A 27779-nucleotide genomic window follows, 5' to 3' on the forward strand; every position below is an offset into this window, starting at 1 on the left:
AGCCTTCATAGAAACCCAACTAAAATCAACAATGCTAAATCCAGCTGCATTATGGAATAATTTATACGCCTGAAGCGATGCAAGGAAACACAGGAAATATGACCATATTGCAGATTTAAATACACCCTTAAATATAATCAGAACAAGTTGTCCCTTCATTGTTTTGCTCCTCTGTGGCTGAAAGCAGAGAAGTTTAATGTTCAGTGAAAATTGTTTTAACATTACATGGCCAACTACCATGTTTGAGGATGGAAGCAGAGCGCAGGTGAAGCAAAATGAATGGGAAACAGGAACAAAATTATGAATAACAAAACACCACTAAGAAGGTAAGTACAAAGTAACGCTATTTAAAACCTGATGTAAAAACACACAAAGGGTCAGAAAATCATCTGTAAAAATCAGTTTACATTAGCTATTTCTGCACTAAATTACTACAACATGATACAAGTCAAGTCCTGCAACCTTTAACTCTCACAAGAACATTTGCTTCTAAACTAACAACCATAAAGACGGTTAGATGGTTCCATGGAGAGAAAAAACACTATTCTCAAGTTTAAGCACATGGTAAGAAGAAAGACAGCATAAAATACTGTACTTTTTCAGGGTCAAGTTAAGCAGGAATTGGTTCTCTGTCCGGGGGGTGGTGGGGAGGCAAATCCCCACAGAAAAAAAACAAAAAACCACCAAAATAAACCAAACAAAACTATACGACTGAATCATAGCTCTCCCCATTATATTTTTCTTATTTTTTTGTCTCTTCTCTTCTTTTCCTTAAGTATTATTTATTCCAGTTACACTTCCCAAAACAAATGCTATTACTCTGACAGGGCAAAAGCAGGTTTAATAAATAACACAGGCATTGGTCTCTTGCACAGAGGGGACACAGTCTGAAAAATGAAACAGAAAGCAACAACAAAACCAGAAGGGAGGCGGCGGGGGGGGGGGGAAATCACCCGGTTTGCACTGAATCCCAGTTGCCTGCACAGGATGGGGGGGAAGAGGACAACCAAAGCAGTGGAACATTCCTTCCAAGAGATTGCTTCAAAATCACCGGGCTGGATGGGAGGGAAAAGCAGAAAAGGATGCAGGAAGCACAGAAGAGTGCACGAGTGCTTGTGGAGACGGGTATAAAGGAATGGAGCGAATGTGAGGAGCACTGTGAAACCCTGAATGATTTGAGAATCACAGTATACAAATAAAATATGGAAAAAGTATTTTTGCCTCAGCTAAAACATACTTTTTAGCAGTAAAGGCCACCTTGACAATCGTAGAAGTGTAAAAAACACACAGTTGAGGAAACACGCAGCCATAGAGTATTTCAGAAATGTCATATTAAATATAAACTACTGTGACTACATTGCTTGTCTATTAATGCCACTCTGCACTGGACAGCAAACCTAGAAAAGTGAGGTATAAAAAAAAGAGTAAATTTATACAAACTTCACTGCTACAGGATGAGTTGGAAGACTCAGGAAGACCAAAAACCACCCAGAATACAGGCACATTTTAAATAAAGTCAGTGTCTGACTATTAGAGTGTAGGGGAGGAGGGAATATGCTGAGCAATGGGAAAACCCGTATCTGTGCTACGGGGTACACTGGTGAGTGCAGGGCCAAGACAGTCAGCATTCACCCCATCTTCTAGGTCAGCACCCTCCTTGTCAGCAGAGATGCCTCCCACCGCAGCAGCCCAGCTATGCCTGAGCCAGGCTGGTGCTCCTGGAGGGTTCGCAGCCAGCAGAACTGCTGGCACACCAGCACTCACACAGTGCCCAGAACCTCAAAAAAGGGAAAAAATAATATCAAACCTGAAACTGAGAAAATTCTGTATGTAAAAACACTCAGAAGCACATGCCATTGTTCACAGGGACACAACTGTAGGTAATAAGCTCCCCCCCCCCCCCCAATCAGTGAGTGACTTGATACACACACATCCATATGCTGCAAGCCCAAGTTCTCACGAAGTATAGAACTGGCAAATTAATCAACCAATCCACATGAACCTCTGAGCAATTCAGATTATTCTCAGATAATGTGCCAAAAATCTGGGGCAAGGAAGGGTGAAATCTCACAAAGCAAGCACAATCAGCCTTCACCACAGTCACAACTGCTGTTCTGTTCTTCAAAACTGGAATCACAAGAATTGCAGGGAGTCTCACACAGAGCAGGACACTGAAACAGAGCTCCCCCTTCACCTGACAGCCCGGGCAGCTTGACGGGGACATGGTCAGCATGTACACTCAGCCACTGCCAGCATCTTAGGGAGTCCCTTCAGAGAAGTTCTGTTCCTTATTTCTGCTGGAGGGTTCCTAGTGAAACCATACAACTAGGCATCACACATCCAATGCAGGAGAGCGAAAATCTCTGCTGTTCTTTATGTCCAACAAACATAGGAGGACCATTAAGAAGGTAAGTAGAAAGTGCATAAATGGAGATGCACTAAATTGCACTAAAGGAGGCAATCACCTTCCATCTCACTCTTATCCAGCCCTGGCAGTGAATTTTGTCAAACATCAGTACTTAGTAGACACTGAGCTTCAAACAGAAACTTTCAGCCCAAACTGAGAACTTCCAGCTTTGATCCATTAAATGGGGAGCGGGGGAAGCACACACACATGAAAAGCATCACTTTCATGTGTGTATTTTAGTACAAAGGGAAAGGAGGTGAATTCAAAAGCAAAATGAAGTGAAAATTGTGTATCACTTACGATAATCACTGTGGATCTCATCTATTTCTTGCTCTGTCTGGTCCTTTGTGAAGGTCAAGCTCTACAGAATCACAAACATGATAAAGCTGCATACTTTAAAACTAGAGAATTAGAACTGGAAAAAGGATTGGCTCTTGTTCTTCCCCCCAGCTCTTACCATATCATCCGCAGATAGTAATACATATTTAAGGTATGTATACATGCTGTTTTGCTTTGCTGTCATGAAGTCAACGGGACTAAGCCAAGCCACCCCATATAACACCCAGCATGTGTGGACCATAAAATATTTCCTAATACTGTGCAATAAACATGCTCCAAAAGTCACAAAAGTATCATATGTCATGGGAAAAGAACAGGCGCTGTTGCTGATACGGAAGCAAGGAATTTGCTAGCTAAATCCTAGAGAATTCTAGGAAGCAAAATATTCCCCACACTGCCATGGAGGGTCAAAATCATCGAAAATGACCAAGGGGAATATTTCTCAAGAATGTTTATTGTAATTAAAAAAAAAATGCTCCTACTGACATGGTTTGGGCAGTACACAGACCACGACAAATGAGTGGTATGAGAAAATCATGTTGATTATAAGATGGTATATGCGAATTCCAACATGCAACCTGGGAATTCCCATAATAAAGCGACAGGCAAACTTGTTCAGTGCCCAGTCTGTAACTTCTCCTAGCCATCCCCCACTCTGAGAACAAAGATGATTAGCTTACTTTTTCACCAGTTTTGTTAAATTCAAACTGAATCCGAATCTTCTCATTCTTTTCCAGCTGTTTAACAACCTCTGCAACTGTTTGAAAATACAATAAATTAATCAATAAACCAGAAGCTGTTAAATAAAAAGATGTAACAGCACTGAATGAAACTACCATGAATTTGAACCATAAAGAGACAAACTGGCATTATCTCTCCAACAGTGAAAACTCAACAGGCAAATCCAAATGGCATGGTTTTACACCAGTGCTCACTCAGCAGGCATTTGTTCACGCAGAGGAACCACTCCCACCTGCGGCAGCTGAGCAGCAGAAGCAGTGCCCAAGACTGGGGGCCAGGAGGCAAGGTCTGGAGCCGTGGGCCTTGCAGCAAGTGCCGTGGTGCTGGCCGGCAGCTGGCTCTCAGCCGCCTCCTGGGCCACTGCTTGTATTTTCCCATTAATTTAATACAAGGGAAATGAGGACTTTTCAAATCATATTTGACTCTTACCTTAGAATACTATAATGTTTCTGTGGTGCACAGGCATGGCTTTTATGAAAAGAGTTTTCATTTTATAATGTATCTTTCAACAGAAGATAAAAAAAGTGACATCTACCATGTATCTTACTTTTACCTCCAAGGACTACCTTCCAAAGCAATGCAAAACTGTCTGCAGGTGTATGTCCAAAACCTGTAGTCCAAAAATTAATTACAACCTACTCTAACAATTAAGGCAGACACCTCAAAAGCATATGAACAGACCTAAGTGTGTTTAAGTTTTAACTAAACCTACAGTTATGCAGGACCTGCATGATTTATTTTGACATTTACTTTTACAAATCTGTTTCTATACTTTATCATTTTCAGAGGTACTAGGTGGCTATGGCATTTATTAAAACAAACACTTTCACTAGACAGTAAAGTAGCCAGAGAACAAAAGCTTATTAAGCTGTGAAGGAATAAAAACCTGGTCAAAACTACTTTAAGCAAAATCCAGGAATGTGGCACCTGTGCTTCCTCAGAGGCTTAGCTGTTTGTATTATACAGCGACCTTAGGTTCACTGCTACCACTGAAAATGCATGTCTGCACCTTAAGTTCAAGTTTAATAATACAGCCTTTATAAACAGGTATTGAGCCAGAACTCAGTAAAAGTTTGGCATTATTTGGGGCACACTACTTAAAGTACATTGTCACACACTGTGAAACCCCTCGCATTTTTGGGAGTCTTAAGCACAAACTAAGCAGCGACACGTGGCACCTAAATCACTTAGGCACTTAACCTTCCTCGTCAAGTTCTTAAAATGGTGTAAGGAGCAAAATGGAAAAACAAATAGCGTTGGTTACAAACTCACTTTTCTCATCTACTTGCTCACATAATCCAAGTCAAGAGCTGGCAAGTGAAATCAAGATTTCAAAAAGCAGGAGCCTAAAGTTTGGCTGCTAAACTTGCATTTATAATCCTCAGTGACTGACTGTATTTCAAAAAGCACCACAACTGGCAGCTGTGCCTGTTTAATAAAGGAGTTGAACACCAAAATCATGATTTATTTTTGAAATTCCACAGTAAAAGTTGTGGATATTTGGCACTTCCGACTATCTGATCATATATAAAACCAAATGTGTATGGAGTTAACTTAAGAGTTTTTAGTATTTACTGGATAGTATAGTGGAGTATTTACTTCAAATTTGTTATATGGTAACCGATGAATTAAGTAGGTTTTACTGTGTTTAAATTTGGCAGCCTTCTCAAAGGCTACTTCTCACTGCTGGCCACAAATCATTCCTGTTACAGGTAAGCAACAAATAGCAAATGTAAAGTTTAGCTGTGCACCTGCAGTGGTATGCAATCTGACCCATGGAGGTGCTGAACCCAGCTGTGCACGAGCAGCTCCCTGCCCTGTCTGCTTTGCAGTGCTTGCTCATGCAGTTCCTGACAGTTCCACTGACAGCAAGACCACAAATTTATCTGGTCAAAATAGTTTCCGAGCCCTTCAATACACACCTAAACATTCAGAATGTCAGGACTTAAGTCTCTGTAAATATGAGAATCAGAGATCAAACTGAGGGTGGGGAACAGTATTTCTCATCTCTCTACCTCTGAAGTAACTGAGACCAGCTCTTGCCGGCAGCAGGACTGACCTACGCTACAGAGGCAGCCAACAGCAGCCTACCTCCTGAAACCAGTGCAGAACAGGCAATACCAGCTATATGAGAATTTCCAGGACACTCAACAGCTGTGCAGCTCCCAGAAGAGTAATATCTGAACATGATCCTGTTAGGAATTCCTTTAAAAAGAGTTTGCCATAAGCTTCTAATCAAATAAAAAGTAATGTAGCTATAAATCTGATGTCTCTCTCACCCACACATGGCAGTGTGTTTGTACTGTTACTTTTATCACTTGCAGGACTGAACTGAGAGATGACAAATGACACATCTTTCAAAAAGATTTATGTTCACATCTTGTATAAAATAGAGTGTAACAAGATGAGCTGGGACAATTCTCCCTCTACTTCATACAAGGTAGTCAAAATTTTCAAAATGGCCACACTGCCTACAAAACCAGGCAGCACAAAAACCCTGCTCAGATCTCATCCTCCCTGTTCCAGCCCTGGCATTTTTCAAGCATTAAGCCTGAGCATATGGAAATAACAAACTGCTGTTTAAAGGAAGTTTATATTGCACCCACATCACGAGACTAAAACACATTCTCCTTATCCCATACAGATGTTTAATGTGTACATAGTCTGAGTTTAATTATAGAAAGTTGCTGCCAAACAACTAAATTGATATAAACTCCATCTATCTATACCTATCATCTAAAAAAAAAAATCTGATTTTGAAATGAAATCAAATTAAAAAAATACAAAAGTCTCAGTGTATAGGAGGAAGAGAACAAATTAGAACAAGAGATAAATTAGTAATCCATTCACTTACTAAGAACCTTGGGTACACTTTCTTTTTTTGACTAAAAACCTTGGAGTCTAATTTGGAAGCACTCATTAAAATACAAAGTCAATGAAAACACAGAACATTTTTCAGAACAGAGTTAGTAAACCAGGAAGTATAAAATAATTTCAACACAAATTTACATCCTTGCTGGATACTTCTAGAGTATTGCAACGTATTTTTGGTTTTCATTAAATTTCCTTTTTTTGCATTAATCTTGATTTATATGAGATAAATTCTTCCAGCTCCAGTTTTGCCAAGTATTACTCAGCCTTATTCCTACCCTGAGAACTAAGAGAGGAAATGCATACCAACAGCTTGCAACGGTAACAATTTTCCTAGAATTTCTAACTTACCAGATTTGGGATTTAGAGAATCACATTGAGCATTATACATGTGCACAAATTCCTGGTGTCTTTTAATGAGCTGTTGTCGGGTCCCATTGGTTGACAGACCATGTTCCTTTAGTTTCTTCTTCAGTTCACGATCAGAGAGCAAGTTGTAAACAACTTTTGACATAGGCTTCCTTTTGTGAGCAGAACTGCAAAAGGAAAAGGAAACAAACATTTCTTAGTTAATTCTCCTATGAAAATCCAAATACTGATTTATATTTTTACAGAGTATTTCACCCACTCTGGGTAAGAAATACCCGAAAGAATCGTTTCAGCTATGGCAGACATACAACAAATTATGCAGTGTATCGCAGATGCAACAGCAGTGGCTCTAGGAAGCCAGAACACTTTTCCATCTACCACAAAGAAAATTTCAAACATACAGAAAGCAATAGGTCTGGTCCGATTTTCTTCAGGAAACAATGCGAACACTACTCCTGTAACAAGTACTGTGGCTCAGTTGTTGATATCTACAGCGAAGACTTTAGAATCACATCAGCAAACACAGTATTGTTTGTCTTCATTAGGATCAAGCCTCACGTTTGCTCTGAATTCAAAAGGAAGCGTACTGAATTCAGATTGCCAAAACACAGGTTTTCCACCCACGTACTGTCCATGTCTTACCTGAATCAGTTGGCAAAGTTTTAAAAGCATTAAAACTGCACGCCAAAACTTGAATTGGGAGATTTTTCAGCTTTCTGGGAATGTAACTTCAAGAAAGATAGTCATGTACCTGCAAGCTATCTGTAGTTCCCATCTAACAGAAGGGTTGTTTGGTAATACAGAGAAGTGACATTAAAGAGAATTAATAGCGCTCTCAGATGAATAATATCTGAAACCAAAATTTACTCCTTCACACTGCCTTATGTCAGAAGAAATCAATGTTCCTGGCATAGCTAGGGAAAACATCTTACACACAGGAAACTGTCATAGAAAATTCAAGTCCTACTACAACTTCTGTCATCTAAGATGAGCAGAACAGTTTCTTTCTGCACAAATTAGCTTAGTCTTCCCTATACCTCCTGGTGAAATAACACTCAAACTAGCCAAAAAAAGTACCGAAATCCATCTACTGCCTCACTCACCTTCTTCAACTTAAATTATTTATTAGTTACACAAGAACAGCATTTATTTAGATACTTTTCTTCCTGCAGCAAAATGAAGTTCAGCTGTGCTGCTCTGAATTATGGAGAAATTAACGGCTTTCCATTGTGAAAGCAAGAAACTTATCTGAAAACTGTATTCAGCAATTTCAACTCATCGCATTGAAAATAAATTTCAAAGCTTTTAAAAAAAATGCTCATGCAAAAATCATCATTAATTCATTTACTTTCATACAGCCCCTGTAGCATAGCTGGCAGAAAAAAAAAAAAAAAAAAGATGACAATACACTCTTCAGGAAATTACTGTTTTTAGATTCTTTGGGGAAATAAAAAAGAAATCATTGAATAATTAAATCTTTTGAAAGTCCTGAAAAAGCTTTGTATGTATTATAACGCACCAGCATCACGTCTTAGAAGAGTGATGACAGCTTTGTGAGCAGACAGCTATGAGAAAACAGCTCACAACAGTTTTGAATCTTAATGTTGGTGGGATTTTTCCCCATCCTCGAGAAATGCAGTGTTCTTTGTGAACGTAGACTTACCTGTTGTAATTACTTCTGTGCAGGTTTTGGGGACTAAATTATCAGTTCCGCTGAAATACTGCTCAACTGTTAACATAGCATGCCATGTGCTCCTAATTTGAGAATAAACAGAGCTAAAATTCCTCACAGAAGAACTAGAGATCTGCTGTTACTGAAACCCGAACAACACTGCCATAAAATAAATACATTGCCTAAAAGCCAGCATTTGACACACAACAGCCAGTCCCTAGGGAGAAGTATCTTGCATGATATTTTCTTAAGATCCAAGCAGTCTAGATAAAATAAGCAAAATTTAAAATTCTGTTAGGGACATGGGCTTGACACCAAAGAAAGATCTGGCTTTTATTTCCATTCATTAAGAACAGAAAAAACACTAAAAACATCCCAAGTGAAAATATAACATCAGATTTCAATATTCATTTACCATTTACTCATCTTCAAAGTCCTTTAGCTTATAGATTGCATTCTAAGCATGACTGGACAAAATAAGAGGTTTAACATAAAATTACTTTCTAATTCAAGGTTCAGAGGAACTGGAAATACAAGCATGCAGTAAAACCACATGCAGTAAAAGTCCCTCACAGTTCTTTAGTCTGAGCAGTTAGAAATAATGATGGCCTAAATTTATGCTAGTAAGTAAAACAAACTGAAATCTACACTTCTGATGTGAATGTGGTGACCATGACAAATTCTAGGGTGGAGGCATAAAATCCGAGGCATCCATTAACCTTATGGGAATTCACATCTTAAATAAACAAACTTGACTGGGGCAACTTGAAAAGAACCAGTGAGTGGAGTAAGGTGCCATTTTTATTTTTTACCTTGACAGCTAGTGAAATAACTGTCTTTTAGCCCACCTGAACTGAGGGAAGCAATTCATTTACCAAGTGGAAAATGGCAATAAGTGTTGTCTGAATAGAATTTTAATGCTAGTGAGCAGAAACATGATGAGAATAACATACAGACTATGTTTTACTCCCTGTGTTCAATTTTTTGAAACATTGTCCCATGTTTCTTGCCACTAAAAGCCAAAAAGTAATTCTGCTGGTGATCCACATGGTTTCTTCAGAGAGGAAAATCACCACTAACATATTTATACAGAAATTTCAGAACTATCTATACAGCACGCAACCAAGAACCAAACACAGTCCTCTGTACTACAACCCACCAAATAATATTCCTTATTCAGCAGTGCAGAAAAACAGCTACATGCATGTAAAAGTTCTTAAAGTTGTTTCTTACCTTCTGAGGCTGTCCTTCTTCTCTTCTCTTACCAAGCAGCTATCCAGATGTTGGTTTATATATTGCTCTGGAATAGCAACCTCACAAACAGGACAATCCACTGAAAGCAAGGGAGAAGGAATTTACTAGCATGTGTATTACAGCAAAAAGCAAATGTTTTAATTTAAAAAACTAGTCATTGACTGAAGAAAACTAAACTCCAGAATTCCAGATTTAATTTTTTTAAGATCTGGCATGTCTATCCAGAACCTTCGTTTTTAGCTCTAATTTTCATTCCAAAACACTTATTTCTCTTTCTATGTAGTATTAGAATGGCTCTCATCTTCCAAACAGTCAGAAGGAATAACAACTATAATAAAAATCTAGAGTAACATACACACTACACAGAAACCTTGGAGCTAATATAAACATAGACATATTTCCATGCTAATCTTTTTCACTTTTGCAGTATTTTACTCATAAATAAAGGAAACTGCTTCTTTTGATAACACAGTAGAGCACAAACGTTATTCATATTAACATAATGTTCCCAATCTATGGCTCTCATCAGGACTGTCAATACATGAGTTTACTCAGCCTCACAGGAATCCTATGATCCAACCATGCCTCATACTCATTGCTTAGTACAGATAACTTGATTCCATGTGTTGGGCTCAGAGGCTCACAAATGCCCTACAGTATGGTCCCACCCAACTCAGAATTCTTCTTGCATCATATTTTAAAGAAGCAACTATAAACATTACCTTTAAAGACAGTAAAAAACCACAGACTTAAAATAATCACCTGTTGCAGTCACAATATATCAAAAACAAAGGACTAACTTCAAATGAACAGTATGAGGAAGGAATTCTTTAGCTGACATCCTCAGTATGAAGGAAGCAGATTTTGATTTAAAAGATAAAACAAAAACGACCCATGAAAAACACTGTGAAAAGTTGTGGGAATTGAGAGTGTTACCCAGTAACACTCCTTTGCAATTCCTAACTGCTGTGACATCATGTTCTAGTTAAAAGTTTTTTAAAAAACAAGCTGGGACAGTAACATAACATAATAGTTCTGAGCAGTCTATTATTGTATTGGAAGTTACATCTGAATTCTTAACACAGGAACAAATAATACTTACTAAAACCACTCCAGCATTACCTCATTTCAAATCTTTCACTTATATTGTTTGACCAACTACTTTGCATTGTTGGAAATAATTTCAATGTAATGCATGCTCAGGTCATGAGCATTTAATAAGGTCATGAAATGGTAAGTAAGAGAAAATTTTAAATGCTTGAAAATAAATGAGCAGCAAAATTTCATATGAGTTTTACATTACGAATACAAGCAACTCTGATGCATAAAACTAGAAAATTTAACTTCTGGCTAAGTGGACGTCATTTTCATATGGCTACTTTTCTGGCTGTATTACATCTTTAAGCAGTATTTTCCTGGCTAATAAATAAATATGAACTTCAGAGTTCCAGTTGAATAAATTGTTCGACAAAAGAATGGATAAATACAAACTAGTAAGAATGAGTGTTATACTCCTACACTGTCTTTAATTTAGGCTTTTAATTGGGTCAATGGGATGGCTGCCATCATGTCAAAACTAGGAGGATTCTGTCGTTTTATTGTAGTTGATTAGTATAAATGGGTATTTTAATGCTTCAAAATAAATTAATCTTAACATTGTAGAGTTACAGAAGAATAAAGCAGATTACTTTCTTCTGGAGAGTGTATGAATAGGAACATCAACAAACTAAAGCCATGATCGTTTTGACTTTGGGTGCACCCCTCAAATAAACACATTATAAAATACCTTGCTTCTGGTTACTTAAGAATACAAAAGCAGAATGAATGTCGATGTTGCCTGTCTAGTCATTAAGGGGAAGGATTAAATGACTTAATTTTTACTGAGTAAGTCTGTTAGAGTTGTTACTCAAAGCAAAGGAATCTGTAAGCATTGAACTCCATTTAATTACTTGGCATCAGCCCAGGCTTCCTCTTCAAGAATATGCTTGTAGCTGTCCCACATAAGCAGTAATCTGAATGAAGCACAGTCCAGTTAAATGGGAAGCATCTGAACATGCCAATGCAGATGAGAACAATGCAGAGAAGTGAGGAAAATGCCACGTACTGAAGGCACTCCAACGCATACAACCAGCCACAGCCACCAGCTTGGGGAAGAGAACAAGACAAAACCAAAAATTAAGCGCATCTCACCTTTCTTGGCTACTTTTACCTCAGATGTAGAAGGCTCTTCATGACTTTTGGTGGTCTCAGGACTCTCTCGTGATCCCACTTCATTGTCTTTACCATCAACATCTGCAGAACTGCTGTAAAGGTTATCATGCTCTTCAGTTTTGAAAATCTTCTGATCTGTTCCTGCCAGGCCGTCTGCCTTTGTTGAGGTGCAGACTTTTTCCTTTCTCAAGAAACTGTCAACCACTGGCATCTCCTCTTTCAAACCTGGCCAAGAAACAGGACTGCTGACATGTTTTTTGCCAGCTGAATGCCTGCTATGGGCCAATGGGGATGAAATCGGTGGAGTATCCAAGACCAACTGGAACAGCTGTCGTCTAGAAGCATCCAGAAGACAACATGCAGTTAGCTTCATTGGAAAGCATTAGTTTTTTCTTTGAGAAGAAACCAGAACACAAAGAAACAGAGCTTTTCCTCCATTCCTTCCTTCCTCTCCCTCTTGCTTGCATGCAGCACTCGGGAATCAGCTAGCCCACACAAACCAGGAGCAGGAACACACCAAATGAGCCTCACCGTGCTCTATAGAATCTAAGAATTCTCTTCCAAATGTTTGAAGACAATAAACTACATCTTGCAAATGTAATAAAATGCCTCTCAAAACATCACACAGAACACAGTAAAGAACAAAAAGTTTTCCCCCCTGACTTGAAGTTGGTAGATGACCATTTTCAAGTCAGAGTACTTCAAGCACTGTGTCACACAGCTGTGACAGAGGCTCCTGAAACCAAAGAGCTTAGCAGAAGCATTGCTATATTCCTTCTGTCCCCCCTTACAGCCAGTCTCCGCTTACTGCCCACCCAGCTGAACAGAACCCCACCAAGAGACAACTGCGTGCTTGTCAGGTCTTGAGATTTAATGTCAGGTAAACCAAACTGGTTTGGTCACAATTTCATCAATGATGAGCCACAGAGCACAAACCCTCCATCCTTTCCTCATATAAAGTAAGAGGACAAACATAACTGCCCTCAAGAACAGCCCATTTCAGCCTCTTACCACCCACCTACGCATGCTTTACCTCCCACTTGTACAACCTGTCCTCCTCAGGGCTGTTAAATGTCAAGATGCAAGTTAAACACAGAAGTCTCTTTTCAAAGAAATAAACTTTTATTTTATCGGTAGGAACATGGTGGCAGCAGAAGGCTCACTCTCCTGTCTGTCTCAGTAGTACTTTTAGCTTTGAGGTAAAACAAAGAATTAAAAAGTCACAGTTGTCCTACTCAGGCAATCACATAAGATCTTAAAGACATGTTTTATTCCTACACCTGCCCCAGGGTTTTTTGCAGAATCCTGTTTATTTTACACAGCTCAATCTAAGATAAATAAAGCCAGAGACTGCATCCTTAGCAGGCAGACAGCATAGCAATGCAGCTGTCTAGCCTGCCCACATACCTTGTGATTCAATCTCACGACTCAATCTCTCTGCCTCATCACAGGCAGAGAGAAGGTTTTCCCAGCTAACATCAGCAATGGACAAACACATGTCACTGTTACCCACTACTGCTTTGAGTCTTCCACATCCCAAGGGTCACAATGAAGTTCGGATCATCCAGCCAAAAACAGCCAGCATGCAGTCATCGATCTATTCACCTTTAATTCACTGCTCCATCATCCCCTGGCAACCTGCACAATATTCACCCCTGGAGCTCTCCCAGAGTGCAAAGCCTGCACAGCTGCCCACGGGCTCATTAGCTTTCTCCCCACCTTGCTGCCTTTCTCACAACCACCACCGGCCAAGCCCGAGCCTGCTGCATCCTCAGAAGTCCTACCAAAAAAAAAAAATAAAAAAAAGGCAATTGCAAAAAAACCTTTACCATCTACAAGCTCTGACAAACTGCCAACAGCTTACAAAAAAATTTGAAAATCTTAAAGGAAAGGCAGCATCTCTCTAACAACAAATGGAGGAGACGGGTTAACAACTAAGAGATACTCTGTCCCTGCCGCCTAAGTGGAATAGGGAGGACCTTCCCTTCACCTCTCTTTATAGCAGGATAACACAAAAGGGAGGGACAGCAACAGAAACAGCTTTTGAGGATGCCGAGTTACCTTAGAGCCTCTACAGAGAAAGGCAAGCTGTACCTCACAGGTCCACGTGCCTTCCCCTCTGACCCACGAATAGCTGCACTACTCGCGGCAGCTGCTGCGGAACTGCAGGCCCAGAGCTCTGCACTCAGGATGATGTTGACTTTGTCCAAGAGACAAGCCCTGTGCACTGCTAATTACAACTGCACAAGACACCTGGGATCCCTCAGAGGTGAACACATGGCCCCAAAAGACCACAAACAAGTCTGTAACACCAGTCCTCTTCCTTCCCATCTGTAACACATTAACTTTTTCAAGCACTAGAACCTTTATTACTACCATTGCTCAGCAAGTACATGCTCTTTATTTAAATGTCATGGCTCTACAGCTTTGATTGTGGCAATTCACTGCACCTGAGGTGACAGTCTGTGAAAGTAGGCCAGCTGTGGGTCCTCACCTTGCAAAATTTTTAACTCAGGAAGATTAAATAACAGTTGAAATAATTTGGATTACTATTCCTTTTGTGTAAAAAAAAAAATTAAAAAAACAAAAAAAGAGGGGGTAGGGGTCTGTGGGTGATATAACTGCAGAATATGCACGGCCATGAAATTATTCCTTACAATACTTCCATGAAGACACAAGGCCTATTAGAGGTTTGAAATGCAACTATGCTCTCAGATTTTACAGTTAAAGACATTTCAGTATTGGGTGACTACTTAAAAAATTGTTCAGTCTTCTAAGGTAAAGTTTTTTCAGGTCTAAGAAGAACAACTAATTAAGAACTGTCTGTACATATACCCTTTAAAAACAAGTTCATATAAGTCACCAGGTAACACCACAATTATACAAGTTTAAGTTAAGTTCCTGGAGAACAACCACAGCAACAAGGTCAGCACGCCAAACACACTGCAGTAGTGATATTCCAGCCAGATTCAGAAGCCTGCAGTGCAAACACGTGCAATAAAGTGTGGCAGCAAAACTATGTTTTTCTGTCTCCTCATGCCTAGATATGGACTGGAAGTTTTTGAGGTTAATTCCTCGGCTGACACAGACACGGAGCTGTCTAGCTACTGTTGGCATAGGATCAGCTTCACGGGCAACTCAGGAGCTAGCTAATGGGAACACAGAGTGTCTTCACACAGCCCTGTCCCACTCCTGCCCCACACTTGTCATTTACAAAGGGTACACTCCATCCAGAAGCATCAGAAAGTTATCAGCATATCGCTGCTCAGCATGGCCACGACTGGCAATAATTGGCAGACAAAGTCACTCATTTTACTGCAGATAAATGCACAGTATTCTTCAACATAAAGGTAACAAACTATAACCTCAGAAAATTTCTCATATCACAGATGGTTATACTCTACAGTCAGGTTCAAAAGCAAATAAATTAGTTGCCTTTTATTCCTAATACACTTAGGCAAAGTTTAAGCCTCAAAAGGATTCAGCTGGGTGTTTTACCAATGATGTACTCTTTAAAAAAAAAAAAAAAACAACAAAAAACACAAAACTTTTTTTCCCCTTTCTAAACAAAGAATTAATCTTTTGGTTATTAAAAAAGATCTATTTAGTCAGACTCCCCCAGGTTTTCACACAGGTAGCCTACCATTAAAGTAGCTAATCAAAGTCAACACATAGTCTTATATTATTCTTCTGGCTGTTAAGCAACCATTTTCACACAAAAGCCCAGCATCCTATGCTACAGCAAGCCAAATTCTGCATGGCTCAGATAACATAAAACAGATCCATAAATGCAATCAATTGGCATCATATCAGTTCAGTTTGCCCATAAAATAAAGAATGACACAGCCAAAAAAGGCAAAAATATCTAAACAATTAGCCAGTTGCCTATATTCATTGTCTTCATCTAGAGAACACAATTGATCCCCCTCATCTTTTCAGTGTATTTTCTATTGCTTTTGAGAGCTCCTCCTCTTGTCAAAGTAACGCATCCTACTATCTGTAACCGCCAATTATTTCTGTTTATTTTTCCACAACATGCATTCACTAGCCAAAACATATTTCCCAGTGTGTTCACACTAGCTGACAACACTCCTAAAATTCAACTTCACACCAGTTTATCTTTTCACCAGACTTAAGAATGATTCAGGTATCTTTTTCTCAACATCTCCTTCTCAGGAAGTATCACAATAATACATCTTATAGTACCTCAAATTCTCTGAAACAGAGACCTTAGCAGTCTGCTCTGTCCCTCAGAAGGCTACCAGGCCAAGACATGAATGGAGGTGGGCCTGGACTCCAACAGACTGCAAACCCGAGCACGGGGCAGCTGCGCAATTCTGATTAAGGCTGGAGGGAGGAAGGCAGCTCCGTGGCCGGCAGATGCAGGCAGCAGATAGCAAAAGGCTCAAAGCGCAAAGCTTGACATTTCTGTAACATGTCCTGTATGAAAGGGTAAGAGTTCTGAACTCAGGAGACTTGCCCCAGAGCCGACAGGACGGACTACCCAAACAGAAGACCATCTCACTTCAAATGCAAGTTGTTAACATTTGTGTGAAGGCACCCAGAATAGAGAAGTCTTCTGAACTGAAAACCATAGTAATAATTGTCTCAATAAAATATAAACAAAAAGAGAAAGAAACTGGAAAAAACAATACAAAACCCAAAATATATCCTAAAAATATAGGTTGCTTTAATTACACCATTAGTCTACAAATAATCATACAGAGTTTTTCCTCTTATTGAAGGATAAAGACATAAAGCAGACTTTCCGAAGGGATCTGATCTTAGCACAGAATCAATGGAAAGAACACTTGGATAAGAATATGAAAACTTGTTTGCCAAAACACACATGAAATCTCTGTATGCCTTTTTTATTATTATTATTTTTTCCTGGTGGGAAAATACAGAAAATGCTAGTACTAAACTCAAAAGAGGAGAGAAAAGTCCTAGACTGGCTTTTCCCAGAATTGGTATTTTGGGCCCACCGAGCAGCTTCACTGGCTGTGTGATGGCATCTAGTGGCCCTGACGTACCAGCCCTGGCCCTGGCACCTCAGGGATTCCAACAGCCCTGGGCTCTCCAACAGTACCTCGATCAACTGCCACTCCCCTCCCTCACCACCAGAGTGAATTATTCTAATTTCTCATTAGTCACAGAAATTCCAACAGCTGCTGCTGGAGTGATTCAGACAAGCATGACCAGACTGGGATTCATCCGTCATTCAGAGACGGATCACAGAGTCAAGAGAAATCACGCAGTTGATGGAGAAGTCCACCCTCTACCATCACCAGGCTGTCCAGCTCACCTAGAAAATGATTCTCTCAGTAAACCACAGGACAGCACAATTTTCAAGTTCTGCATTTTGCATGCAGTTTTCAATGTTATCTATTATACTCCTAACAATTTAACACAGGCTACTATCAGTTCTGAAAGGTTTTAGCACATACAATTTTACCACCCTGGCACAAAAACAAGAAATGCATCACTCCTGACAAATCTCAGTTTAAGAGCACAAGCAGCAAGGCTGAAAGATGAATCAACAAGATGCAACAATTAGCAAGTCCTAACATGTACTGTTATAACCACTACCCAAATCCTCCTCGAAGACTCATCTTCTTTAATTGCTGGCTTGGGTTAGGACACGGAGGTTATGCTTCTTTTAGTTTAAAATGGACAGTCATCTTAATACACTGTGTACAGCATGCTCTCTGCCAGGCATGTTTTAGTAACAGTATAAACATCTTGAAAAAATTTTTTTCTTCAGATCTGCAAGACCCGCAAAAAAAATTTCAGTGTCCTCCTCCATGGAGATCCTGGTTCCTTTTTTACGCTCTGTTTACTTCTCCCTTGCTGAAGCAGCTATGAAGCAGAGAAAAAAGGTGGGAATCTAGAGCTTTCAAATAAACTCTCGGGAAAAGATGGAGTTGTGAATATTCTTAGGAACAGCTCACACAGGATAGTCTTAACGGTACTGAAGGATAATTTCTGTCCTTGAAATTCCTTCTGCACTGCTCCTGGAAGTTTAATCGGAGTATCAGAAATGACAGTACCTGCCCCCTCAAATGCTCAGAGTAGATATGTTTATTCCTCTGACTCACTAGCTGTCAGATAAACCCAATTAGAAAACCAAGATAGAAACTTGAACATAAAAACATATTTTCCTTCTCTAGGTATGAAAAAAACCACAAACCATTTTCAGCAAGGACTACTTTTCTCCTTATGCAAGCATAACTCTAATTTCTGTGGCTAAATTTTCTAACTAGGTGATCGATAAACAGACAATTTTTATCAAAACAGTCTCTTTAGAGGACAATGAAATTGATTTCAAAACAATCCCAAAACTTTACCCTTATTATTTTTGAAGACACGAGCCTCATTGCAACTGATAACTATATTGTTCATCAAGGAAAGATGGCACAAAGAGCACTTGCCATCTTGCTCTCCTGACCTGGTCAGAGTGATGAATTCTGCCTGCAAAGCACAGCACAAGCAGCAAAGAGAAAGCTGAGCAAAGGTTGCTCTCACCCTGGCAGTATAGCCTATGGGTGTAATTGATGAGAGTAATGCTTAACTCCTTCGCTGCTCAGGATCTGTGTGTACCTGAACACAAGGGCAGGGCAAGGTGAATTCAGACCGACTGAAGCTTGCTCAAAACTGCTCCTCTACCCTTCACACAGAACATAACATTAATGGGCCATAGTGAAAACACAGCATCTTCACCTTCCCTAGGAAACATCAGAGTTCACCACTTCTACAGAGAGGAAGCAGGACTCCCAAGACAACACTCACTGAGCACAAATGATCATCAAGGCTCTAATTTTGCAAACGCTTGAGCATAAGCTAAATGTTGAGCAGAAATATAAATGGGATCAGCACTCAGGTCTATTTAGAACAATTTCCATTCCATGCACACACTGACCTTGGTGCACAGCTTTTACTTTGCTAAGTACTACCAACATTAACATTTTCTTTCCCTACAGGCCTGACTTAAGAAATGTGTTTGCATTTTGTGAAATACTGAAAAGATTTAAGGCCTAATTTTCATAAATGCTAAACCACCTGAGGCTCAAAGTCAGGGCAGGATAGACTTGAAGAACTTAGCACATTTCAAAAAATCAACCCCCGGACCTTAGATTTGTTTTGGAGGGGGCCAAAAGGAAACAAAGCAGATGGGGAAGGAGGAGGGGAGACAAAAGTTTAGTCCTGTACCAACATCGCCGGGGCAGAAACCAACATGATGATTTAATGGTACTCATATTCCGTAACACTTTCCAGGCAAGCAGCATTCCCCTCAAACTCAGGACCATCTGTAGAGTAAATGCAAACCCAGGCTGAGAGGCACAAACGTGGGGTGCCCAGCATCTGAAGTGACATGAGATTTACTCACTACCTATATTCCTTGTAAGAGTCTGTCTTATTAAACTAGTCGTGCTAGTAAGCCATTTGTTGTTGGGTCTTTCTTACCGAGATCCAGAAAACACCCTGCACTGGCTCTCTCCCACCTCACCCTCCACCCGGTACAGAACAGGAAACTACAGGTTTTGTCTTATTGATCTGTCTTTACGTCGAGAGATTGATTGAACTCTGAATCACAAAAGGCAAGATTATTAAACTACCCTGACTGGTAAGATTTATACTGATCCATTAAAGCAGTCAAAAAAATTAACGTTTAAGATTCAATATCATAATGGATCCAAGTCAGCACTACTTGTTCCCTACAAAATTAGGCATTACCAAAAAAATAAGAATAATAATAATCCAGTTATCACTAAGAAACACCAAAGAGAGTTCAAGCTAAAATAACGGAACTGTAGAATTCCAATTCTTCAAATAAAACCAGTTCAACCTAATAGTGGTCACACAGAAGACTAGATCTTCACCACAGAGAAACCCTCTCAAGAAACAAAGCCATAAACCGAACTATGCTGCCTATCACTCACGAAGCCAAGAACGTCATCGACTTCAAGCTCCCAAGTTCATTTCGGAGAAAAAGATGATAGTCTGTTTCTCTCCCACAGACACAGGGATACCTACAAAATACCTAGCAAATCACTGAGCTGCTGCTTATCACAAGAAAACAGGGATAACACAAGAAATCTCATGTATCTACTGTGGTAAGCGTTTACCAAGTCATGCTTATTCTGTTGCTCCTGTCTTTCAAAGGCATGAGGAGATCAAAAATTAATTAAAAAACAGAAAAGTAGGTAAGAAATCCAGGTAAAAGCACAATACTCCATTACTACTCTTATCCAGGAAAACTCACACTTGTGGTCCCTCAATACCTATGTTTTTCCCATCCAATGACTTCACCAAGATAATTCTCTTGCAAGCTGACCATTCCCACTAGATAAAATCTTTCTATTCAGAATTTCCGCTGCACACATAGGAAGGATCTTAGAAGAAAATCTTTATTACCATTATTTTCCCTGTAGAATCCTGACACATCTGCTTGACTTCACATAATGGAAGAGACTGTAAACTACAGGGCAGCTAACCAGAAGCAAAAACAAAATAAGCTTACACAACCTACACACATTATCTGAGTGGACAGTAACCTTCAGCCAGAAAACTGAAGGATTTTTCCAAAGGCTTAAACATTAGTCTTTGACAACATTTCTGTGACACTGCAATATTTTCACTCAGTCCTCACACTGCTCCTTGCTCTGCTCCTCTACAAGGACTCCTAGCCTGGTCACACAAAGTGAGTCACACCTGCCTTTCCAGCTGCCAAACCAGAGAGATTATTCATAAAATTACAGTATACCTTGCAGAATTAAAGCTCTTTACTAGTTCATCTAATGTCCGGTTATTTTTCAGGTCCGATTCTGAGACTGCCTATTAAAAAAAGAAAGAAAGAAAAGGGAGAAAAAAGAAACAACATTCAAATGCAGTGAAAACAAGAAGTACCCAGAAAACGTTCAAGTGATCAATCATTTGTTTCTTGGATAAATGCCTCAACTACCCTGCTAAAATGTTATGTGAATGAAAATGCATAAATTGTAAACTTTTTTTCCTGAAAAATAGCTCAGGCTAAAATAACTGCCTGAGAACTGTAAGTCTGGGAAATTATAGGTAATAGATAAAAATGAACCATAAAGCTAAAGCAGCAAAATCCAGTCTACTCAGCCTCCAACAATGCTTTATTGTAGCCCGGTTCTAATTATTTTGAAAACCAAACCAAAGATCCCATGAACATGATAAGAACCTTAATCAACAAGACATGAAAACTGATGAAGGGAAGTGTTAATCTTCTAATTACAGAATTAGAATATGAATTATGAGATGGCTTTGTGTATTCAATTCATTCTTTTTAAGCAATTTCTGATTTTTATCGCCCTGGCTGTCTCTCTCTGCTCTTCTTTTACAAAGCTTTTATTTGTCTTGCTCATATCAATACCTGTGATTTTTAAGAAGCGAGTAGTAAAATATACTTCATCAAGTAGTCTGCACTTGTCTGAAAGTTTAAAAACTGGCAAAGCGACAAATAGATCTGTTTCCCAGTCTTGAAAACTCTAGCCTGGGTCATGCTTTAGAAACACAGAAGAAAATTACTTCTATTTCGCCAATATTCCTGAAGTGTCATTCATTGTTTCTAGGCAGCCTACCATTTTTAGGAGTTCAATAAAGCCCAGCTGGCTTATTTAAAATGAAAACTTATATTAAGACCTAGTATAAACTGCATTGTGTGTTCTTTAATCAAAAAAGGCCTTCAAGTCAGATCATAATAATCACTCACCTGCAGAGCAGACTGAACCTGCCTCTAGTGCTTTTCACATTTAACCTAACTCTCATGGCAAACTCCTCCTTGTCCTGGTGCGTAACATAGTCCTCTGATCCCCAAAAAGGTACACTGTACACTCACAGAGTTTTAGGACTAGATGGTCTGTGGACACTTCTGAAGATGCCTTGAAAGATGAAGTGAGGCCACTCAATGATGGAAAATTGAAGAGCTTAAATTTCAGCACTCATATTTTAAATGATGGTGTATTTTAACAAATTAGGAGGCAATGCTAAATGTTTTGCAACAGATTGCATACAGAGCTCTGAGCCAAAACCCAGGTTTGATGCTCCATCTACTTCTGCCTATGCATAAAAAAAAAAAAAAAAAAAAAAAAAAGAGCAGCTCTGAAACAGGACAATTCCAGTTACAAGACCACCACATGTTGTCCAAATTGCTGCTCACAAAGAGCTGCTCACCAAAAGGAATCGTGGTAACATGCGACCAGAATTAATTATTTAGCACAGTCCAAAGGGAAAAGCTCCTGAGATTTGCCAAAATATACACAAAAAAGCAAGCCGAGAAAAACACTTACCACACAGCATGTTGGACATTGAGTTTTGTAGGACAAAAACTTGCGTATACAAAGGGAACAATCTGGAAAAAGGAAATACATGATTTTTTAACAGGCATTCTTCCAAATGCAGTTCAACATCCTTATTAGTATATTTTATTTTCGTACAATACATGCAAGAATTAAGATCACTATTGTAGCAAAAAAAAAGCCACCAACATATTTTATGCAAGCATCTTTCAACATTTCATCTCAGTCCCTCTGTCAAAAGCAGAGTTTAACACGTTACTCTGCTACCACCACTAAGAGCAGTGTGTTTGCACTGCTCACTCTACCACTGCTTTTTTTTGTTTTTTTTTTTTTTGGGGGGGGGGGTTGTTGGGGTTTTTTTTGACATGACTAATGTTGGATCACTTTCATCTTCCTGCATAGCCCCAGACAAACCATCCCCTTTTTTCCCAGGTGTTTCTTCCCCTTTCCAAAACAATACTAACTTGTTGAGGGAAAAAACTAAAAATTATAGGAAACAGCACTGGAACGCTGAGAGACAGCTTAAATGTTTCCCAGGAAAAGCAAGTCATAGATCATCACAGGATGTTTCAATAGACTCTTTGGTGAAATATGCCATAAGCTTCATTTTGGCATACATCTTCAGATGCTTTTATTACGTGAAAAAAATATGAATGGTACATCTATTCTGTCACTAAAGGTACAATCCAAAGCACTGTGAAAGTTAAACAACTGCTGTTAAGAGAGCTACTGAATGCTACCAGTCACCCAAGAATGAGCAGAGGAGGAATTTTAAGTGGCTATAGTTGCAAACAGATTAGAGAGTTATCTAGAAGCCCTGTAACACATCATTAAGAAAAAAAGAAACAGAAAAAAATTTTGCAAGTAAATTTATTTCATTTTCATCTACTCACAAATAATTATTCATTAATGGCAGAGAGCTTTTTACTCCAATTGTACAATCTCTGTTGCCTGAAGAGATTACATAAAGACAACCAAATAGAAAATACTTCAAGAAAACTTGATTTACTGTAGGAAACTTAGGCCTTCTGCAGTTTGCAAGGGGAAATGAAATGCACGATCTGTTAAGAAACAGAAAGTAGGTGGATTCTTTTCAAAGGGCCTCTGAACCCAGCTGTGTCACAGGCAGGCTGTTATACCAGCTACTGCAGAAAATTTCAAGTGCTCCCTACCATAAATATACTGTTTTCAGTGGTGACAGTTTTGCCAAGCTGAACTTCATTGCCAAACTACAACGTCCTCCTTCACGTAAGGAAGAGGAAGTGCTATAGTTTCTCAAGAAATCAGTTACAAGCATTTATTTTAAGGTGAGAAAAGGCAACATACTATCCCCTAATCTGACTTTCACTAAACTGCTTCACTACCATGTTCCAGAAGATACCAGCCTGAGGCAGATAGAGCAGCATGGAAAATTTTAGTTTGTAACACTTAATGCTCTCTGCCATACAGCTTTCCATTTTGTTCCACCCTCAAGAAGTTACAAAAGATATTTAAATGAAGAATTGTAGGAATAGGTGGTGTTTACATGCATTAATCCAGACCACACGTATTTGCGCTGTCTAGAAGGCTACAACCGTAACTGCATGAGGAAAAGTTGCTGGCTGCTTCACAGCTTTCATCCAAAAGAGCTCCTCAGAGGCAAATGTCCTTGCTGGCTAAGCCACAAGCAGAAGAGCTGCATGGTTTATAAAGGAAATAAAAGGCCAGTAATCCCTGCTCTATGTGCCTGTAAATGATAAATAGTCAAATGATAACTTCTCTCTGAAACGCTAAAGGACTAAACTCTTTTCTGAGGACATTTTTCAATAGTTTTCTGTCATTCGGCCAAGGTACAACAGGATTTTGCCAGCCCACAGGGTCCACAAGGTAATTCTCCAGTCCTGTGTTTCCCAGGAAAGACGTATGAAGACCAAACCGTTCACTCAAAATTTCTTTGAGTACAGCTTTTTCACTCCTACCTGTCTGCCTTAATCCATAAACTGAACGACAAGTCAGGCTTATATGGAGTCACAGGGCCAAGACACACTCCCACCACAGCCACCCCGGTACTCCCCGGAATGCACAGCAGCATGCATTTACGTGAAACACACCAATTCTAAATTCCACAAGGTCACAGGATAGAGGGAAGAACAATCTCACCACCTCTTTAGTGACCTGTCACAAACACACCACGTTTACCTCGGCTCCTACTCAAGCAATTTTTTATCAAAACTGCTGTTTCTGTGCAATTTTTATTACAACTCAAGTAAATTTAAACTGCAACCACCAAATCAATAGTGATGTATTAGCTCAACCTCCATAAAATACATTAACCCCAAGACAGGAGGCACAGAGTTACAATGAAAAGCAAGTAAGAGTTCTGCGTTGACTCCTACGCAGCTGGCACCCACGGAGTCTGACCCGGGCCAGCAGGCCGGGCCGGGCCGCAGGAGCCGGGGCCCACGGCGGGCGCTCAGCGGAAGCAGCCAGGCGCTCCCCGGCCGTACTTACAGTTGTGCGAGCACTGTGGAATGATCATCGCAATGCTGAAGTAGTCGAAGCATATCCCGCACCGCAGCAAGTCATCCACGGCCTGCAACGGGAAGCCAGGTTACCCCACCGCGCGCCTCCAGCCGGCCCCGTGCCCCACGGCCCCGCACGGCGCGGAGCGCGGCGAGAGGCCGGCACCAGGCCCTCGGTGCCGGGGGCCGCCCAGGCCCTAGCCCGCCGCCGGCGACGGCCACGGAGGGCCGGCCCGCCCCGCCGCCAGCCCGCCCGCCGCGCCTCACGCACCTTCAGCGAGGACAGGCGCTCCGGCCACGGCGGCTCGGGCACCAGGGCCATGGCGGCCCGGCCCGCGCCCCACGGCCTCGCCGCCCGGCCGGCACCAAGTCCAAATCCCCCGCGCTGCGGCCTGCGCGCCGCGACCGGCCCGCGCTTCCGGCGGCGCCGCGGCTGCCGGGAGCTGTAGTCCGGGGCCGGGCCGGGCCCGCTGGAGCCGCGGGCCCGCTGGAGCCGCAGCCCCGCGGCCGGCCGCTCTCCACCGCGCAGCGTGGCGCGCTCCGTCCCCGGCTGCCAGCAGGCCCTGCCGCGGCTGCCCCCGCACGGCTGTGCGAGCCGCCGGGCGCGGGGAGGCCGGGCCCTGAGCCCGCTGGGCCCGCCGGGCCCGCGCCGCCGCCCCGGGGCCCGGGAGGAGAAGGCCGGCGCCGAGGCAAACCGGCGGGCGTGAGGCGCTGGCGGCCGCCCCGGATGACCCCGCCGCCGTCCCCGGGCTCGGCAGGGGCTGGCCCCCGCCCGGCGCGGCTGGAGCCCTGTCCCGGCCCCGCGAACCCCGAGTTCCCCTCCGGCTGCAGGACCTGCCCTTCCCGGGGGACGCCAATTAAACACCGGCTCGGGGAATGTTAAAATCCAAGGGATGAACGTTTACTCGTTTCAGCACCAAACGCGTCCTCCACTGGGCAGTTTCCGTACCGGCCTCTCCTCTCCCTAACGCACACGTGGAGGTCACCTCGCAACAGGCACCCCGGAGGGGCTAAAGGAAAGGCACCGGCTCCTGCGCACCCATCGTCTTCATCAAACTCCCTCGCACATCTTATGGATGCAATGCAGTTCTCAGCCACTGTGATCAGTCGTTTAATCGGGTGACAAATGAGATGTGTCACTGAGCAACCCCGCCATCTAGTAAGCTAGGTGTGAGAGTCTTCACCACCTGTACCTTCCAGGAGATGTTAATTTGAAAAATCCCTCAGGCACTGTGTCAATGAGATTTGGAAAAACGGCCCCCTGCCTAACATCCCTTCTGCGACTAACCCGCTCCGCCACCTCCCAACCAGCCCTGTTTTCTGTTTACACTTCCCCATACAGGTGCATGTCAGCCTTTGCTATGGGAACGACCTTCTCCATAGACATGTACAGGGCTGTGCGGGGTTGCCATGGAAATGGGCATCATCACGGTCACCTCTGTCCTGGGCATGGCCAGATCTGGCTCTCTGAATTCCACAAGAGGGGACATTGCAGAACCCAGGCTAAAAATACATGGGCCTTACGGATGAAAAACAAAGAAATAGTAGGTAGCAATGATCATGACTGAGTACTGCTGCTGTGGCTTCAGAAGGTTTAATAATTGCCGAGGAGTTTAGGGAAACTTGGCACGTAGCCAAAGTCAGGCGGGATAACATTGCAAACAAATTGCACCGTGTCGGTGCAATTCAAATTTCAGAAGCCGGCCATTTGCTGCAGCCTGCACCAAGGCTGTGCTGCCCCTCGCACTGGGTGCTTGCTGAAGGGGGACGATGTCGGTCCCCTCGCAGATACTCTGCTGCAATACATTGACACACTTTGCTCCAGGCTGCACACTGTTACAAGTATCCCTGGTGATTAACATGTCTTGTAGCAGAGGTTTTTACGCACACACACAATACATATTTACCTATTTTATATATTAGCCTGCGGAACAGTAATGCCTCCCTTTGCTTCCTTCATTTCACAGATTTGTTTTAAGCACTTTTGTAGCTGCTGGTGACTCAGATGTGCTGTTATCTGAAAACCATGTGTGCCCATACCTGATTTTTCCTGTAAGATGAGTTTTTGTAGCAGTTTGCATGGTCCTACTCCTGATTTGTGCTAGTCTGATTTTTTAATCAGATAAAATAAAGTCAAGCTCCATAAACTAGCACTCAATAATGCATATTTATATTTATATATAAAAAAGGTACTCCATGACCTACCTGATAGGGAACATCTGAAGAAATTATCATAATGGTCCCTGCTGGCCTTAGGCTTTATGAATCTCTGAATTTATATATATGAATGGAGCTGATTACTGTCTGACACTTGCCAAAAGTGCTAGAATTTACAAATAATTTCATTGACATTTAAGTGCCCTTTCTTTTCACCTTAAGGAATCCATTTCTTCTGCTTTCTCTGCAAGCTGTGAAAAATTAATGTATCAATCTCTTATGGTTCTTTTTCAATTTTCTGTTCTTTCTCTTCCCTCACGCACACTGCAGATCTCGTTCCAGGTTCACACACTTTCTGACATGAGCTTGTTGGTTGGCAAGTAAGTCATCCTTCCCAGGAATGGACACAAGGGTTTCATCACTAAATCAACATGTTTATTATTTGTTTTGGTAGAATAGCAAAGGGCAATGAGTTTATAGCCAAGCACCATCCACACAGGCTGCTGCTGCATAAAAAGTGACTTAAACTAGTTTGACAGGAAAAGCACCGTATCAAAAAATCTGGAAAACCTGTGTTTTCACCTGAATCCTGTATGACTCAGAAGTTAGAGAGCCTCCGCCTTAGGCAGCATGGCCAAATTATCCTTGTAGCGTGCAGTGAGGGGGTGAGCTCAGGGCTGCAGGTTGCTCCATCTGACAGGCAGTGTTTAGCAGTGCCTCTGGTTTGCGGTGGCTCTGTGCCAGGGCCCTGGAGAGACACGAGTGAGGTGGCAGGGACAGAACTGGGTGCCATTATCACCTGGGGGCCTCACCCCACGGAGGGGCAGTCATTCAGAAGCAGCAAAGGACATTCCAGTTGGAGCTCTGTCTGGCAGAGCCGTGGATGCCCCCGCAGCCTCGGCGGCTAAAAGAGCACGGTTGGTTGTGAGCATTTC

At 41.5% G+C, this 27779-nt stretch overlaps 1 protein-coding gene across 6 annotated transcripts in view; it reads right to left on the reverse strand.

The window, feature by feature from the left end:
* RAD18 (RAD18 E3 ubiquitin protein ligase) overlaps positions 1–26829 on the reverse strand; it is a 57965-nt gene extending 31136 nt beyond the window's left edge. The window contains exons 1-9 of one of the 6 annotated variants that reach the window (XR_013928119.1): positions 24959–25552; positions 24677–24758; positions 22178–22239; positions 20629–20699; positions 11844–12199; positions 9633–9732; positions 6710–6894; positions 3427–3503; positions 2708–2768 (exon numbers count right to left, since the gene is read on the reverse strand). Coding sequence is in view for 5 of the 6 variants with exons in the window: in XM_080387632.1 (XP_080243758.1) it covers positions 2708–2768; positions 3427–3503; positions 6710–6894; positions 9633–9732; positions 11844–12199; positions 20629–20699; positions 22178–22239; positions 24677–24758; positions 24959–25009 (1045 nt within the window). In the remaining variant the exon portion in view is untranslated. Of the gene's footprint in view, positions 1–2707; positions 2769–3426; positions 3504–6709; positions 6895–9632; positions 9733–11843; positions 12200–20628; positions 20700–22177; positions 22240–24676; positions 24759–24958; positions 25561–25636 lie in introns of those variants that run through there. The other 5 variants (XM_080387635.1, XM_080387632.1, XM_080387633.1 and 2 more) reach the window with 5 other exon arrangements.
* Positions 26830–27779: the final 950 nt, after the last annotated feature.

Source organism: Falco punctatus, assembly GCF_963210335.1.
Source record: "Falco punctatus genome assembly, chromosome: 4".
In the NCBI taxonomy this organism is placed as follows: domain Eukaryota; kingdom Metazoa; phylum Chordata; class Aves; order Falconiformes; family Falconidae; genus Falco; species Falco punctatus.